This window comes from Nannobrachium achirus (assembly GCF_963921795.1).
Source record: "Nannobrachium achirus genome assembly, chromosome: 19".
In the NCBI taxonomy this organism is placed as follows: domain Eukaryota; kingdom Metazoa; phylum Chordata; class Actinopteri; order Myctophiformes; family Myctophidae; genus Nannobrachium; species Nannobrachium achirus.
In genome coordinates this window covers 38,134,982-38,153,903 of record NC_137826.1, presented here as the reverse complement: position 1 = coordinate 38,153,903, position 18,922 = coordinate 38,134,982, and the positions used below count along the sequence as shown (strand labels likewise).

The window sequence follows — 18,922 nt, the reverse complement described above, 5'->3', positions numbered from 1 at the left end:
TTCAGTATTTTTTTAGTTTTTGTCAAATTCCTAAGCCAATAAATTGAGGACTCTTTGTAAGCCCATTGATTCCGGATGGAGACCCAAATAATTTGAGGACTCTTTGTAGCCGGGGAAACTTACCTCTGTCAGGTGATAAGAAGCAACTTCTTCTGGCGGGGGACAGATCCCCGCCAGGCCAGGTTGTCTACCCGGGGCTTTGCTGCGGCCAGTCTTAGCGCTCAAACCGAAACGCTTGGTACAACAGAGTCGGACCCGGTCAGTCTGAGGTCGCTGTATTTGCGACGCGTTGTGAGCTTGTAGATCGGCTATTTTTTTGCAAAAAGATTTGGTAGAGAGTGAAAAAAGTGGTACTTGTGTGTGTATGTTCATGTTGTATTTGATGAATTGAATACATTGGACCACAATGTCCCCAGGATTCTTTTTAGGTTAAATAGGTTTAATATCTTATCATGGCTCATGCTGATTACATTTCTTACTGATAAAGTATTCAATTCAGTATCCCTCCCTTCTCATCTAGTCAGGCTCTCCTTCAGTCTCTGGCAGGCAGATAGAGAGGGCTGGAGGGATGATGGGTAAATAGAGAGAGAGGAGAGATACATGGATAGATAGAGAAGAGCTGGATAGATAGACATAATTGGTGATGTTGAGCCTTCAAATGTAACTTAAAGTTTATAATTTTACGTTGGTGGTACTCAGAAAGGTATATGGCAATCCACCAAAATTGGTGGATGGTCAGACGGACGGAAGGTTAGACATAAGGGAGTGATGGTTAAGGTTAGGTATATTGTAGGGTTAAGGTTAGGGTTAGGGGTTAGTCAAGTTTTTTACCAAAATGTATAAAAGTTTTTTATAAATAAAGCTGACTTGACTTGACTTTTGCTTTGGTCAAAATCAATTTAATGTTCATGTCAAAACAAAGAACAACTGAACACATGTAAGTTTGATTTTTTCTTTTTGATACCAAAGAATCAACAGTATTAAGGAGACAACAAAGAACAGCTATATTACTGTATGTGTCAAAAAACCTCAAGTTTATACAAAATAGCATAACACATTTTGAGAACTTTCTTTGAAGAAAACAAGGCAGAATTTTTTTTTAAATACATTTGAAATAAAAAAATAGATTTTGAAATAAAAATACATTTGACAATATAAAAATATAACACACACACACACAAAATATACATATATCATTTGTAATTCTATGTGACACCATTTATTTTGAAATTAATGCTACAGTTGTCTGAAACTGATGCCCATTTCTTAATGCGTTCATTAAGTGATACTGTCACTATCTTATTGCGACTGAAGGTCGCAGTTTAGTATGAGAAACGGCATATCATGTCTCCGGCCGTCTGTCCGTGTACACTTTTTTACCGTCTATGGGTTTGCCTCTCTGACATCACGCTCTGATGTCAGGGGAACCACACTAACAGAATCCCTTTTATGCCCATATATGAATTCCCCTGATGTCATCAATATTAAGCCCATATCTAACAGGACTTAATTTTCAAATGCCCATATATGGAGGCCACATCAGCCACATACCAACCACACTAACAGAATCCATATACAGTATGGCCAAGATGGCCAAGACAGCCCATATCTGTATGGCTAGTTCTACAGACATGCAGGGATCTCCATATATGGGCATAAAAGGGATTGTATGTATGATGTCAGATGTCATAGACGTCATAGGTCTTTCACATAACAAATAACTGAGTAAGCATGTTTGGGGTCTCACAGCATTTCTCCATATACAGTACATGGATATCCATATATGGGTACCAGGGGTCTCCATATATGGGTATATATGCCCGATATACATCCCTGGCCAGATGGCCAAGACATGGCGCAACCTCGTCCTTTAGGGCTTGTCGCCCTGTCGAGTCTAAGACTCAACAGCATTTTAACACATTGGGGAGTGTTCATATGTTAATTAAGGGGCGCAATGCGGTAGCTGCTATTATGAACCACAACTTTTTTTTAAACGTAACGCATACCGTTTAGATATGTGTTCAGACCACGTCTTGAGCGCAAAAATAAATGTTTGGTTGTAAGGACACAGCAGTTTGACTCGGCCATATCTATTTTTAAATTAAAACATCTCCATATTCCTTGCGAAGTCTACTTCATGTGCTGTACCAGCCAAGACTGTATTGTCTCCCCATCAAAAAATGTCAAGCTAAAATGCGACTTAGGCTCTCAACGAGCGCACAGAGCGCACAGATCCATATTGGCAGGTAAGACCACTTGACATCATGAGCCATATTTCAATTATAAGGCTATTTTCTAAATGAAAGATTCTCCATATTCCATGTAGACTTCCGTCTACTTTCATTTGCGGTATCTGTGACCTGTGTCCTTGTCAAAAGATAGCAAGCGAAAACGAAACATCGGCCAGTGATGGCCACAACGCAGGCATGGATAGAAAGCCCCACTCAGCCAATTTCAAACACTGTGATGCAATTTTTACTATAATCAGCAGACGTGAGCGTTTCAATTCCTTGTGTCAATTGTTTTTACCTTTAAGAGCGCCGAGCGACTTTCAGAGCGACTTCCTAATTAGGGCGTTCAGTGCCGAGCGACTTAGAGCGACTTTTATATAAAAGCATTGTTTAAGCTTTTAATTTGGGTTAATAGACAGAGCGAAATGCTTAGCTTACCTTCGGAGGGTATCCACACGTAAACCGTGAAAAAAAAGGATACGATTATGACGTCACCTTTAAACCATAGCTTCCTGTTTACGCAGGCATCTGCTAGCCGCTAGGCTCAATGCAAACCATCCGACCCTCACGTAGCTTCACTAGGTCGGATTTTGATTCGGAAACTTTCTGTGTGGCATCTATATACGTTCCGGTGCCCATACCAATGGTGGTTTGAGACGATCAAGCACGAATTGAACAGTATTGAGCTCAAATGGCGACGCGCGGCCCTTCCATTGAATGTCAATGGGGAGCATGTCATCGTCCCATCCTTGTATGCTATGAACCTCGTTTTTAACCTGGCTTAACATAGGGCCATCCACAGTCTATGGTCTATGGCTCTCTCTAGTGGTCATCTTGTGGTATGGTATTTCAACGTGCACTTGGTAAAGTAATGTGATTTTGGGGATTCAATATAGCTATTTCCTGGCGTTATAAGCGCACATTCATATTGAAATCTGGCTCTGTATGAGTTAAATACAAGAGTTCATGTGTGACTCGAGTTAATAATTTAGATTGATTGTCATTGCATTCTCTATGATCAGCACCATGATGTGGGTGATACTTACAGTATGTGTATCAATATGGTTTTATTTATGCAAGCATTGGGATTGTGGCCATATGATTATGGCCATTTATGCACTTGAACATTTCTCCTTTCAGTATGATGTTTCTTTTTCTTTTGGTCTCACCGCTTAACGCACTCAAAATAGCACTGCGTATTGCACTGATCCCACCCACTCTCTTGACTGCGCTTCACGACAGTTTGCCATTGTCTCCAAAATATGTCTCTTCTCTTCTTTATAGCCAACTATTTCAAATCCTTTAAAAATAGCCAAACAACAGTTGAATATTTTAAAAAGCACCGGTTATAGTAGTTTAATTCTGCCCTTGGCCATCAGCAGTGCTGGTAGACGTTGGTGACATTCTTAGTTGTCATCATCAGTGGCTCTTCCTCTCTGGCTTCTAGAGGGGGAAAGAAAACAAGTGGGAGTCAGATGGCTACTAGCAGAAAACAATGATAGGTCAAGCAGTGAACCATAACAGACTACCAGTGGTACATTGGTGATTCAATGTTTGGGGGGTCGCTTATCTAGAGACGTCACGCGCACGTCGCTCAACACCTATCTATTGATACAGGCTTTGTTAAAACACCCTGTTGTTGTGACACTTTAGCGTTGGCGAGGTGTGAGGTGTGGGGTTTTAGCATCAATCCATGTTCGTTTGCGTGAGTGAGAGGCGTGACCCCTGCTCAGAAAAGATATGGGGCGGCGGGGACGGTGCAAGACTAATTCAACACTGCAGACTACTGTATATTAACCGCTAACAGTGGTGGAAAGTACCTACTTGTACTGTACTTGTGTAGGCACTTTGGCTAGAGCCAACGCACATACCGTATAGCCTAAAGTCGATCTTGGATCCTGGCCGGCGCGCGTGGTCGCGCTTCCAGGTAGAGGGGACGACTGTAGGCTATACCGTATGTGCGTTGGCTCTCGCCAATGTGCCTGGCACTTTGGCTGACTGGTCAGCGCACATACCTGGCAAATTGGGGTCCTGGGTTCGCCTCCCGGCCGTGACGCTACACTTGTGTAAACCCTTTGAGGTATTTTTAGTTTAATACTACTTCCAAAAGTTATTACTTTTTCTTTTGCTCCACTACATGTCAGAGGAAAATATTGTACTTTTACTCCACTATAATCTTTTGAAAACTTTAGTTAGTAGCATAGATTGATTATGATTATTGATTATTATTACAAAACCACTTCAGAACAATAGACTTTGGCAATTTGAAAATGGCCGATCTAAAAGCTCACAACGTGTTGCTTTATTATTTTCAAATGATTTTTTATACATTTTATACATTTGAAAACTGGGCCATTCTACATAGTGAGTGCTTTTTCCTTTCTGTACATATATTTTGATGCCAATACTTTTGTACTTTTACTCAAGTGCATTTTTAATACCAAACTTGTACTTGTAACAGACCATTTCTGCAATAGGGTATCGATACTTTCACTTAAAACATTCAAACACTTTTTTCTATCACTGAAAATACAGTAACTTTGATAACAAGGAACAACAGGGTGTTTTTGCCAGCAGTTGACCCTCTCCCAGATCCCAGTCATGTGAGCAGAAGTTCACCTTGCTGGCCGACTTCCTTGGCTTCATCCTCCTTCTTCAGAACTTCACCTCCTGCTTCTCTGCACTCCTCCTCCTCCAACTCCCATCCCTCTCTCCTGGTTGCCACGCCTTCATGCATGTTCCAGTAGTTTGGCTAAAATTAAGGGAAGACAATAGTGTCAGAACGACCGATAAATACATTAATGATGACTGAAAGAATATGGGCCTATCTATCCATCTATCATCTACCTTGTTTGTTTGTTTGTTTGTTTGTTTCTTCTCATCCACACACACACACACACACACACACACACACACACACACACACACACACACACACACACACACACACACACACACACACACACACACACTCTCTGTGTCCAGTGAACTACAGCTGACCTGGTCACTGTGGTTTGACAGGACATCATTGGTCATCAGCAGGAGCCTCTTTATGAGTTGTCCAATAGCACTGAATGTGGGCCGCTCGGTGGGCTCCAGACTCCAACAGTGAGTCATTATCTGATAGCTGGGGAGAAAAACACAATCAGAGGAAGGGACAGGGTGGAAAAGAGATAGATGAGGGGAGAAGATTCTTGTAATTCCTGCATTCCAGCTCCAGAACCAGTTTGTTTTACGTACAGCTCTGGGGGCGCGAAGTCAGGCCGGGACATGTGGCGGCCATCTTTAATCATCTTGTAGAAATTGGCATCCACGGCAATATTTGGATAGGGGCTTTTACCTATTATGGACAGAGAGTAATCAGAGAGACAGACAGACTGAACGCAAGGCTGGAAAGTTATTACATTTACAAATTAAGTGAAGTCAGAAAGTATGCCATATTGTACAGTAGTTTAAATTAGAAAATATATATTTAAACTTAATGAAAGCTGTGTCCTACCCAGTGAAAAGATCTCCCACAGCAGAATGCCATAGGACCACACATCACTCTGAACCGTGTACACACACTCAAAGATACTCTCTGGAGCCATCCATTTCACTGGCAGACGAGCCTATAATAATAATTAAAATAAATATATATACACATTAAAAATGAAAATAATAATAATAATAATATAGTGATACAATAACAGTAATAAAGAAAAAGTACAGTACAGTAATACAAAAATTAAATTAATATTAAACTTAAAGGAGCTATAGTCAACTTTTTCTTGAAAAACGGATGCTAAAATAAAAATAATGTTTTGAAAATATTTTATAAAAAAATAAGCTTCATATATGTGTTTCTATTCAAAAATGACCACAAAAAGCTTAAAATAATGATAAAATAATCATTTTGGCCATTACCAGACCAACACTTTGTTTACATTCTAGTCTATAGACTAGGATGTAAACAAAGTGTTGGCCATACAATGAAAAAGTTGACTATAGCTCCTTTAAAAGTACCTTGCCTTTCATTAGTCATGAAGACAAGAGCTTATTTTGATCAAAGTCAATAGATATTAAAACGGTTGATCACTGTAAATTACACATAGAACGGGACCAGATATCAAATGGTGCAAAAATGTTGGCCTCAGAAATTAATGTCAATGCTTGATTGGAACCACTGGTCATATCAGACCTGGTGGGCAAACCCCCGAGTAAGTGGTGTCTCTTTAAGCTCAACTCACGTTTCCTTTAACGATGTAGTTGTCGTCGTTCATGATGTCTCTTGCCAGGCCGAAGTCACAGATTTTAGCCACGCGGTGATCTGTCAGCAAAACGTTCCTCGCTGCAACATCTCTGTGGATACACTGGGCACAGTGGGAGATTGATTGATTGATTAATTGATTGAATACTCTATTAACAGTTTGCAAAAAGTACAAAGGTGTGGGTACACTAGTGTTTGTGTGTACTGTACATACAGTACATGAAGCCTATACTACTTGTTTTGTATGTGTGTGTGTGTGTGTGTGTGTGTGTGTGTGTGTGTGTGTGTGTGTGTGTGTGTGTGTGTGTGTGTGTGTGTGTGTGTGTGTTTGTGTGTGTGTGTTGTGCATGCATTTCTCTTACGTTTCTGGAGGCCAGGAACTCCATTCCCTGGGCCACTTGGTAGGAGAACAGTATCAGGTCATCCACGTCCAGCGACCAGCTGTCTGACCGCCTGTTTGACTGATTGTCTGCTGGAGAGAGAGACGCATGCAGGCACACAACATGTGTCTTACTTACAGTACCTTTCATGCCCAGAGCAACATACAATAACAATCATCAATCATTTGTATTCCACGTTTCATATACAATTGCTTTTAAATAATGTCCCTCACACAATCAGTTAAGCATTACAATATAATCAAAGTGTATCAGAGAAACAATCAGTTTGGATGTTCCCACAAGCAACACATCCTTCCAACCCTACAACTCCTCCCGCTCATTCAGAACAGCTACCACAGGAAAGCTGTCTCCACCTTTCCTAACACTCCACACATCCCAGGCTCTCTCCCTCCAGTCACCCAAACTGTGGAACAAACATCCCATTGCAGTCAGAACTGCAGACTCACTCACATGTTGCCTTGGCTAATGTTAGCGACTGATCAAGACACTCTGTGGCACCCTGGATAAGAGAGTTTTCTAAATGCCAACATTTTAATTGTAAATTGTTGGCAAAAGAAAACTGTTGTTGAACTGAACACCTCCCAGCTGATGTGATTGTAAATGTGAGACAAGAATGGTCTGAGAATGGGCATGCGTGTTTTACCTTGGGTTTGTGTCTGCATTGGAAGCATCTCCTGAAAGACTTCTGAACCGCAAGAGATACCACTGTCCCTGCAATGCACAACAAGCTTGAATCTCAAGTAGTAGAACAGTGAACAGGTCAGTCTTATAGAATTTAATATGAAACAAAAAGCTCAGGGAATGTAGGTCCTGATTTTAGCCTTTTTGTTTTTTCTTTTGTTTTCTTCTTTTTTAAGAATACGTATGAAATCCATTCGGTTGTTGGTGGTAAAATTATTAATTAATTTCACCTACCAACCATTAATTCTCTGATGGGGTGAGGAAGATCTGAAAAAGCACATCATTTGTGATAGGTTGCTACCGGGCTAAAGGTCTGAGTTTATTTGTGAGTTAGGATGTGTCCTGTACGGCACATAAATAGTACATTGAATTTCTAAAATGCAATTTATAAATACAGATTACTAGTAATTATGACATCTGACATATTTTAATATATTTAGAACCATATAGAAAAATAGTGTTTGTGTCCTCTCAACCAATAAAGACACTTACATATTGTATCTATAAGTAGATTTGCATTAATTGTGCTGGTGCTTAAAATCATTTTATTATGAATCAGTTTTGATTTTGACAGCAATTTTTTATTTAGTGTGAGTCGTGGTCTTTGAATAAATCTGAAAAGTGTTAGTTTTAGCCTAGTTTTAGTCAACTAAATCTAAATTGATTGCGATCAACAAACTGACAATGCGTTGCGCTGCGACACGATGTGTGCTTGTAGATCTGCTATTTTCAGAGTGCAACACCCGAGCGCAAAACCCCCTTAGTTTCTATTTAGTTTTCGTCATTGATGATAGGTTGTCAATAAACATTTTCCATCATACTATAGTTTTAGTCGATGAAATCAACACAACCGCTATGAATGTGAAGTAGTGAACGTACGTCCTGATGCGAGCCTGCTGGGAGGCCATGTTCTTGTACAAGTCGCGCTCCTCCTCCAACACTGACACGCTGGAGATGGAGTCCAGGAACATCTGGGCACGTCCCCGCAGGAAGTTGAGGAGGTCGCCGTGGCTACAGTACTCTGTGATCATCAGCATGGGACCTATCGGGTTACATGGGTAACATAACATCACAGATGTTCAGCGGTGGGAAAAGTACATTTTTATTTTTAAGTGAAAGTACCAATACTGTGATGTAGAAACACTATGCTACAAGTGAAAGTCCCATCCCATATTCATGTACTTGAGAAGTTGAGTAAAAGTACAAAAGTATTGGCACAAAATATACTTAAACGACCAAAAGTAAAAGTACTCATTATGCAGAATGTTTCACAAGTGAAAATAGCAGATCCATAATAAGCACACATGAGTACTGTACTCAGTGCAGCTACAAAGACCACCCTCCTCGAACACAACAAATTGTGTTTGTATAGATGTTAAACCGGATGCATTGTCGGCACTTAGTTTTAGTTTACCCCTGCATCTAGCAGATCTACAGGATCTACAAGCTCACAATGTGTCGTATTGCGACGCATGTGAGCTTGTAGATCGGCTATTTTCAAATGGCCGAAATGTACAGTTTATAGGGGCTGAAGCGGTAACTAGTATCTAAAGTTGTCAAATAATTATAGTGGACTAAAAGTACAATATTTGCCTCTGAGATGTAGTGGAGTAGAAATAAAAGTACAGAAAAATGGACATAATCAAGTAAAGTAAAAAAAATAATACCTTAAAATTGTACTTAAAATATACTTGAGACATGTAAATGGTGCATTTATATAGCACTGAGCTATGCCACCCCATGTACATTCAGTAGTTGCAGTACTTTTACATCACTGCTTTTCACCTTGCCTCCCTCAGACACACAGGTAAAACAGGTCATGTCTGCTGCAGCATGGCTGAGATCTACATTGAGTTTGAGGTGATGTCATCCTAAAAACTGAGATTTGCCTCAACCTTCTGACATTGGATTGGAAATCATTAATGTCACTGCCTAGTGATTAGACGCACACTGGTGACTATTGCTGGAAGTGTCCAGTTACGGCGGAATCGACACACTATATACGATCAGTCCAAAATCCAAAATGTCTCCCTACCTCCCAGGGTGCAGGCACCCAGCAGGTTGACAATGTAGTCATGGTAACCGAGATGGCTCAGAATCTTCAGTTCCGACATCAGGGCCTCCCGCTCCTCTGAATGGGCACTGGCTGCTCACACACAACAAACAAAGAATATCATAAAAAAAAGCATGTGGAGTCTAATAAGGAAGTTATATCCCATGCTGAGATTTACACTGAAATGCCAAAATAGTAATGGAGAGATTGGTGGATGTAAATAACATGTGTGAGACTGACGTTTGAGCATCTTGACAGCCACGCGGAGGGTGTTGTCTTCTTTTCCCAGACCGTAAGCGGTGGCCTCCACCACCTTACCGAAGGCTCCTGCACCCAGCACAGCACCTGGTGCACGCACACGCACATGCACACGCACACACACACGCACACGCACCCGCGCGCACACACACACACACACACACACACACACACACACACACACACACACACACACACACACACACACACACACACACACACACACACACTCAGTTTCAAGGGCTGTGTCCAGGCCCCCAAATTGATTTATTTGGCGGCAGATCCCAAGCGGATTTTTCTTCTTTTTTTTTTTTTTTTTACTGTTTTTGTGCCAGAGACCCCCAGAAGATATATATATATATATATATATATATATATATATATATATATATAGATATAAATATATATTTCCCCGCTTACCCAAACGCAGCCTGTCTCGGGGGAACTCCCACTTCTGGTTGTAGGGCAGCTGGGTGGGGTCAATGAAGCTGTAGTTGTTACCCTGGCTACTCTCAATGATCTTCCAACGGACCTCATACCTGGGTTTCTGCAAGGAGAGAGAGAGAGAGAGAGAGAGAGAGAGAGAGAGAGAGAGAGAGAGAGAGAGAGAGACAGAGAGAGAGAGACAGAGACAGAGACAGAGACAGAGACAGAGACAGAGAGAGATGAGAACTGGATGCAGGGTTATTATTGCACATGCACAATGCTATATGTCCATGTAATCCTGTGTTTAAATCGAAATGTCATGTGTTCATGCCCTCTCAGCTAGTCACAACACAGGGGACATCCAATGGTTTAGTATTGTGGCAGCACTTTAAATTATTGGCCCAACCTCAACCGACATGAGTGGCGTAATATTACCTGCTTTTTTGCAGATAAAATAAGATATCAACTACAGACTGAGAAAGCAGACCGACATACCTGTGTGTACTTATAAACAGCAACCACTAGTAGAAGGAATAGGACAGCAGCCATGCTGGACACTCCAATCACAGTTTGAGAAAGTTTTCCAACAGCTAGTCTGGTGACTGAAAGAACACCTATACCACCACCACCACCACCACCACAACAACAACAACAACACCATTACTGTCTGTATTCTTTTAGGCTTCCTAAAGACATTTGGGTGATATAACTTTTCCCTCACCTTGGGGGATGAGGGGGGGCGAGTGGAATCCAATTCATTCCCTATGGAAGTCACATGGTTTCATGCCTCTTTCAAGCCTCTTGGCTTAAAGCGAGAATGCCCTGATCAAGAGGCTTGGAAAAGGCATGAAACCATGTGACTTGCATAGGGAATGAATTGGATTCCACTCTCCCGCCCCCATTCCCTTAGGACAAGGAAAGGGTATATCCCTCTTTAGTGTGAATGCAGCCTTACAAAGACTTCAATACTACTAGAGAACGACCAAAGGCATATTTTGGGGGGGTCTGATACCGATCTTTATTTTTTAACACTTTGATTTGATTCGATTACTATTTCTATTTGCAGACATTTAACTTACAAACAAATAAATGAAACAAATCTTAAGTATATTATATATTAAACCTTAGATAACCACTTAGGCCCTTTCAAAAAGAACAGATCTACAGTACAAGCTCACAAGGCGTTGCATTGCAACACGTTGTGAGCTTGTAAGTGGGCTATTTTGGAAAGTTAACAAGAAAGGAACGGTTCAGAACACATTGGCTGCATAATTTCCGATGCCGATATCTTCAAAACAATTATGGCTGATATATCGTCCAACATGATCCGGGCTCTAAATAAAACACACCGAAAATGTACTGCTGTGCGTTGCTGTGATACATACGTATGTGATGCGTCCGGACATAAACGTCACGAGATGGAGACGGCCAAACATGACTGAAGGCCACACACTCTACAGTGATGTCATCATCAGTCGCCGGCAGCAAAAGTTGTGTCTGTACCTCGTCCTCCGTCTCATTGGTCAGATTGGTGGCTGGAAGCTGATAGGAGGAGTTATCGCCACACCTGTCATTTGGAAAATATAGGTGAGGGTGTGGGTGTGGAGGATCTCTCACTGTACGTACGTTATTTTGTAATTCTCTATTAACCCATTAAAACCGGAAAAGCATCTCTGTCATTTTCGATTTTGGTTATACAGTATATAGCAACAGAGGTTTTTCAGAGAACTCTTTAGGATTTAGAACCGTAGTTCTCAAAAATAGCAGATATAAAAGCTCACAGCCGTGCTGTGAGCTTGTACATCTACTATTTATGAACCTTTTTGAAAAATCTTGAAAGTGTTTGAAATATTTTGAATAATTTTGAATGTTTTAAAACACAAATCTTCCCTTCTAGGGAGTCCCTGGCAAAAGGGTTAGGGTTAGGGTTTTCAAACGATTTCGTCATCTGCAGCACTACTACTACGTTGTTATAATTTAATATAGTATAGACGGGTTTCTGGTCCACGTCACGTTTGATTCGGTACCAAAATTAGCCAATGAAACCAGGCTTAACCAGCGCTCCCCAAAACAACAGGTTTGGTGATTGGACGGACTGATTACATGATACAGTCACCTGTGCATTTAGTCTCAATGTTTGTAAACAAGAAACCCGTCTATAGTGCCCCTAACAAGACCCGACCAAGACAGCTCTGCCAATTGGGCTAATCTCTATTGGCACGGTAGGTTGTCCGTCGGTTTGCAGAGTGGGAGACTGGGGTTCAATCCCAGCTCCACGCGAATCACTATCTGCTATGACAACAACAACATATAACATAATATAATATAACATAATATAATATATCATGGCGATTGTACATACGTTTCTCTGACCCCTGGGCAGATGTACCAGAGCATTGTTAAGGGATATCCAGAGCTGTGACATGTCAGGCTGCCATTCCACTTGACTTTAGCACTGTGAGGCTCTGGAATAATGACAATTATACCATACAGTTAGTTCTGACCTCATATTGTGATTGGTTGATATCCATTCTAATTCTAATGTGAATGGGTAAGTAAGAGGCAATCTAATGACAATATGATTAGCTGACAGGCATTCGATAGCCATTTTCTCTTGATTAGCACAATATGAACGCATCAACCTAAGTTGTTAATAATGAAATAGTTTTGGTTTTCTTCGCTTTCTAATCACAAATGTGAATAATGAATCAGTGGAATAATAACTATAGGTTGTGCAACACCATGATATTGATGATCTATGACCGTAGCACACCAGTACCAATATATGCCAATATATCATTGGCATTTATTGGCATGTATAGCTCTCCCTCTAATATACTGTAATAATCGCACTATTAATGTATAAAAAATAATTACAAAAATAATTAATTGTTGATATTATTATCTATTCAAAATATTAATTCTAATGTGTGTAGAGGCAGTGCATTGATGAAGATGGTCCTTACTGTACACTCTCAGGTGGAGGTTGTATGAGTTGTTGTAGGACGGGGTGGAGTATTGGAGGGTGTAGGTTCCTCTCTCTTCAGGTCTCACTCTCCCTAGCAGCAACGCCGCCTCATACCTACAGTAGTACAACACACCAACAGTCTAAATCAGTAGTTCTCACACTTTCAAGAGTTTTCAGAGATTTTTAAAAACAGCAGGCATATGAAGTCGTATATCTGCTATTTTTGAGTGGCCAACACTACGGATGCTTTCCTGGTTTTAATGGGTTAAACCTCCAATCCAATCCATGACCATAACCAAAATGACCTGGGATTTGAACCCTGGTCACTACCGTTGACCTAAGAATGCTACAGTATGAATGGCACTAGGTGTCACATGGATTGACCACATCAGAAAAGTGGTCCTCTACACTACGGAGACGGGTACAGACAAAGTCAGAGAGAAATGGATGAGCAAGAAGCGCACCACCTATAGACGGGTTTCTTGTTTACAAACATTGAGACTAAATGCACAGTTGACTGTATCATGTAATCAATTCCGTCCAATCCCCAAACCTGTTGTTTTGGGGAGCGCTGGTTTCATAGGCTAATTTTGGTACGGACCCTGCGCACGCATCTAGTTTTATCAGTGTAACGTGGACCAGAAACCCGTCACCGTACCACGCCACCGTGCAGAAGCACTGGTGGCGTGGCAGTTTAGCTAACACTGTAGAGCTCAAAACCCTGATGCCAGATAGAAGAGTGTGGAGGACAGCGATCCAGGAGTACCGAGTAGGTGTTGGCTAGACCGCAACCTCGCATCGCACCACATCGCTGATCTAAGACCACCACTACTATAATGTATTCCCCTACTTCCACAACAACTAATATTGATAACCAATAATAACAGTGAATGTGACCTGGTGTTATTACTGGAGTAGCTCTCCTGGTGCACTGTGGCGTTGAGGTGTGATGGTGTCCTCCATCGCTGGTAGAGGAGGGGAGGATAGGTCTCAATCACCAACGTCAGCTTCACGTCCTGCCCTTCCTTCACCTCCACTATGCTAGGGCCTCCTCCATAGACCTCTGTTAAATCACTGCTAACGTTAGCCTGCGTAGCCCCATTCTCTTCCATTGAGTGAGTGCTGATGTTAGCATTCTGCACAGGCTGCAGGTAGACCCTCAGGTAGGGACCATCTGATGAAGGACAAGAGGAGGAGGAGAAGAGAGAAAGGATATCAGCAAAAACTTTGTCCAGTGATGGAAGAAGTACATTTTTAGAAGCATAAAAGTAACATTTTAATAACTTAATATTCACAAACTTAATGGGAATGTACCTTGTTGAAAGCAGTTCAGAGGCATATACTGTGTGTGTGTGCACGTGTGTGTGTGCACATGCGTGTGTGTGTGTGTGTGTGTGTGTGTGTGTGTGTGTGTGTGTGTGTGTGTGTGTGTGTGTGTGTGTGCATGCATGTGTGTGTATGTTTGTTGTTGTGCTTAGTTGCTGAAGACCTATATGTTCACAATTGAGTCAAGGATAATTTCTCGGACTACCGGAACTCGCCTATAGTAAGGGAAAGTTAGCCTATTGCTAGACAAATTTGGGAACTAAATCTAAATCACTAGCTTGCTTCACAAATGTGTTCATAAAGGTGTCTACTATCACCTCTGAACTTTGTCAAACCCAACTCCCTTGACATACTTTGTGGGAGCCAATCAAAGTTGAGGGTATCGGGATACCTGGGCCTGGGATTAAAGGAAAAAAAATAGCCAATATGAACGTATGAGGTGTGTAATTAGGGTATTGTTAGGCTGCTGAATCCATTCCAGCCATTAGTTATCAGTAAAAATGACTCCTTGGCCATAAAATATTCAGCAGCCCAAAAATACCCAAATTACACACCTCATACGTTCATATTGGCTCTTTTTTATTTTTCCCCCTTTAATCCCAGGCCCTCGGGATACCCAATAACTTTGATTGGCTCCCACAAAGTATGTCAAGGGAGTTGGGTTTGACAAAGTTCAGAGGTGATAGTAGACACCTTTATGAACACATCTGTGAAGAAAGCTAGTGATTTAGATTTAGTTCCCAGATTGGTCTAGCAATAGGCTAACTTTCCCTTACTATAAGAAGAGTTCCGGGAGCGTTGAAGGATTTCTGTAGCCACCAATGAGGGTAAGTAATTAAACACTTAAATGGCTGATCTACAAGATCTCAACACGTCTCTCCATCTCTCTGTTTCATGTTCTGAAGCTCTCCCCTCCTCTCTCTCCCCCATCTCCTCTCCATGGATAAATCAAACCCGGGGCATGGGGTCTGTAGACCCGTTGCAAGTTGTGCCAGGACCAGTGGTGGCCCGCCTTAGGGTTGAGCGCGCCTATTACAGAACAGTGGACAAACTGTTTTTGATGTTTTGTTTTCTCTGGATTTCATGTAATCGGTTTTGGGGTTAATGTCAGGCACCTTACTTGGTATTTGTAAAATGTAAAAATAAATATCTGTCTCTCTCTTTCATTTCCCATGTTACCCAGTACAGTCAGTGTAGTGGTGACAGTATATTTCCCATGTCTCCTCTTACCCAGTACAGTCAGTGTAGTGGTGGCAGTGTTGGTCCCGGCCTCATTAATGGCAGTACAGGTGTACACGCCTCCATGTCCGTGCTCAACAGCCGCCACAGAAACAGTCTGGTTGATGTGCACTATTGTCTGCAAGACTGGCTGTCGTGACTGATGCTTAATCACCTTCAGTGCCTGCTCAGAGGACAACAATCAGATATCGTTGGTGTCGGGTGGAAACCTTGTCCAAAACCATTCCTTTTCTATTTATCATTTTTAAAATGATTTAAAATAGAGAAAATAGACGATCTACAAGCACACAATTTTCACCAGTTTTGTAAGAATGCAGGGCTTTACTTTACGAAAAAAACATACAAATTTGAAACAAGGAGATGCAAGGTTTCTTTTCATTAATTGGAATCACTGACCTTTAGGTGTGTGTGAGTCCATGTGACGCTGTAGAAGTGGTTGGGGTTGCTGGTGATGCAGGTGATGTCCATCCTCTCTCCTACGATACGGACCAGCTCCTTGTCAGAGACAGACACAGTGGGAGGGGACCGCAACGCTGCAGGGGAGGGGGGGAGAGATGTACTCAGTGGTGGAAATAGTACAAACATGTAGAAGTACTCTGTTACAAACGTCTGGTTAAAACGGGTACTATGACAACGAGTACAACACATATTGCATAACAGGGTGCATTCCCTGTTTCACAAACAGTGGGTCCGGACTCAATTGTGGGTCGCAGACCGTTTTTTGTGGGTTGCGAGTAAATATCCCACTTTGTGTCATAGGCTGCTAAAACAATTCAAAGAAATTCCATAACTTCCACATATTTAACTTTTAAGCGGAAGTGAAAATATTTTCACTAGTTTGGGTCCTGCATGGGGAGACAATACATTTCTCTTTTGGGTCACAGGCTACAAAGTAAGTATGTTAATCCTACAAAGTAACTAGAAATATGCTCTGGGAAATTGCAAGTGTGGTTGCAATGATGCGAGTCGCGAAGAATCCACTAACTAATAGCCTATACATGACAGACAGACTGGTTGATTGGTTGATTGAGAGTTCTTACTAGCTGTCACTTGCAGAATCAAAGGATTGGAGGTGTATTCTTTTCCATTCTTGCTGGCGGTACAGACATAGTTGCCCCTGTAGCTGAGCTTCATGTCCCTGATCAGGGCACCTCTGTGGCGGTCGACGGTCACGTTCATACCCCTGGGGAGCCCTCGCCTTCTGGCCACGTCCTCCTCCATCCTAAAGCCCAGCTCTGTGACACCATTGGGGTCAGTCAGCAGGCACTCAAACAGGAGGTCCTGCCCCTCCTTCATGGACGGGGTCCTGCGAGGAGTGACGAAGAGGTTGGCAGAGGGGGCGGGATCTGTAGACAGGGATAGGGGGCAATGGCTGTGTTAGCTGATATGATTGTTGTTGGCTCAAACCCACCAGGGCCAGCTTAATGCAAGGCCGCTTTAAGTGCTGCAGCACAGGGCATTAAGCTGGGCGGGGGGGAGGTTATCAAACGGCTGTGCACGCATCTATGTTGCTGTGGAGTTTTTCCTCTAGGCAGAGATGTAAATGCTTAAATGGTAGGCTACTGTACACAACTGTAGTGTATGAATCAGATTTTAGATATCCACGAGGCCAATATACAGTAGGCATACCTTTTTACCATCACTTAATACAAGCAAAAATACATTGAAAAAAACTAAAACTAAACTAAAATAAGGCAGCCCAGATGGATCAGAGGACATCCACAACTGCTGCACCCTCTGAACATTATGCTTTTGCTGCTGCAGCTGTCTGTCTCTACCCCTATCTCTGTGAAGGATCCATTGGTTTCAGACTTAGTTGTCACATAGCCTCGCGTAGCCAGGCTTACTCATCTCAGGTTCTACTGCTTCTTTGAGTGGTATGCCTACAGGGATATAGCCCAGCATAAAAACACCATGTTGTTGCATTTTATTTCATCCACTATAATTAGGTCTGTGCGGTTCTCCAAAGGGCAAGTGGGACATAATATTATTTGTTTTCCAGTAGATAATCTGTATTAGTGGTAACACAGTACTGGGTATTTTCAAAGCACCTGTGTGGAACTCACTGCTCTGGGCAGTGGGCAGTGTCTAGTGGACCAGTTGTATTTTTACTCAAATACATGAAGTTACTATGTGCTGCCCTCTAGTGGTCTTGAAGGGACAAAAAAGTGGGATAGAAACACATAGGAGAGAGGTTCTGGTGGCTAACAGGGTACATACATAGATATTGGTAAATAAACATGAACATACCGGTATGTAGTTTTATAGTCCATAAACTAGACAAGACAATGTGATATCCAACTGCAAACTTCATGCAATATCTCACCCTTGACGTAGATGTGAACCCATGAGTCCAGGTGTCCCAAGCTCTGGTTCAGGTATCCACAGCGGTACGTTCCGGTGTGTCTGGCATCCAACTGTCTGACAGTGACTGTCAGCGAGTCTGTCAATCTGCCCTCGTAGCGCAGTTTATTTGCTGTGCTGTTCCAACCAACTGGGATGGCAGAGCCATTGCCACGACAACCTAGGATGAAGCTATCCGTGCCGGCGGTGAGAACAACCTCAGAGCCGCTTGGAAGAGGGACAGAGTTCAGAAGCATTGATGGAGGGCTCGGTTCTAGTGGGAGAAAGAGAAACACATTTTTTTTTTATATTTATGCATTTAACTGATATTATTAAATAATCCTGTGAAATTATTTTAAGCATTTACTGTTGTTTTATTTAATTAATTGAGTTGAACCCTTGACCATTTTGGGGACCAGCCTGCGTGCTCCGGCACTGGTTTGATCCTATATGTGCTGTTCAATGTATGTGTACATCAGTGGTTCCCAAATGACTCACTGTTCATTTTTAGAATCTTATGTCATATGACGCCACGTAAATAAGCAAATCTTTACCCCTAAGAGGGGCCTATGTCAAGGAGGAAAACTTGAGAGAATATCTGTTTCCACGTGACGCGTTGTGAGCTTGTAGATCGACTATTTTTGGTGAAGGCCTGTTTCACTAAGCATGGAGGCTCTAAAGTGGTATAACTGAAGTGATATTCATTATTATCAAAGTTTTCTGCGGCACCCCTGGACTGGCGTGATC

The 18,922-nt window shown here is 41.9% G+C and overlaps 1 protein-coding gene across 1 annotated transcript; it reads right to left on the bottom strand.

Moving 5' to 3' along the window:
* Nucleotides 1–2,941: 2,941 nt before the first annotated feature.
* On the bottom strand, nucleotides 2,942–17,032 carry csf1rb (colony stimulating factor 1 receptor, b). The gene is made up of 20 exons (XM_080748980.1): nucleotides 16,873–17,032; nucleotides 16,229–16,365; nucleotides 15,824–15,995; nucleotides 14,165–14,441; nucleotides 13,266–13,381; nucleotides 12,662–12,764; nucleotides 11,685–11,866; nucleotides 10,795–10,913; nucleotides 10,294–10,420; nucleotides 9,856–9,960; nucleotides 9,598–9,708; nucleotides 8,442–8,604; nucleotides 7,525–7,592; nucleotides 6,843–6,952; nucleotides 6,461–6,583; nucleotides 5,731–5,842; nucleotides 5,472–5,571; nucleotides 5,232–5,358; nucleotides 4,851–4,983; nucleotides 2,942–3,674 (listed from the first exon to the last, which is right to left on the bottom strand). The coding sequence occupies exons 1-20, from the start codon at nucleotides 17,009–17,011 to the stop codon at nucleotides 3,607–3,609; spliced, it is 2,592 nt and encodes an 863-aa protein (XP_080605106.1). The 5' UTR covers nucleotides 17,012–17,032; the 3' UTR covers nucleotides 2,942–3,606.
* Nucleotides 17,033–18,922: the final 1,890 nt, after the last annotated feature.

What these genes read in the sequence shown, in the direction of transcription:
- csf1rb (XM_080748980.1), bottom strand. Translation starts at nt 17,011, where the DNA reads ATGAACGTGACCGTCGACCGCCACAGAGGTGCCCTGATCAGGGACATG. An exon ending in GGCTGTCAAGATGCTCAAAC is followed by an intron (nt 9,709 to 9,855) that starts GTCAGTCTCACA and finishes GTGTGTGAGCAG; the next exon opens with CCAGTGCCCATTCAGAGGAG. An exon ending in CAAGGAAGTCGGCCAGCAAG is followed by an intron (nt 3,675 to 4,850) that starts GTGAACTTCTGC and finishes TTCCCCCTCTAG; the next exon opens with AAGCCAGAGAGGAAGAGCCA.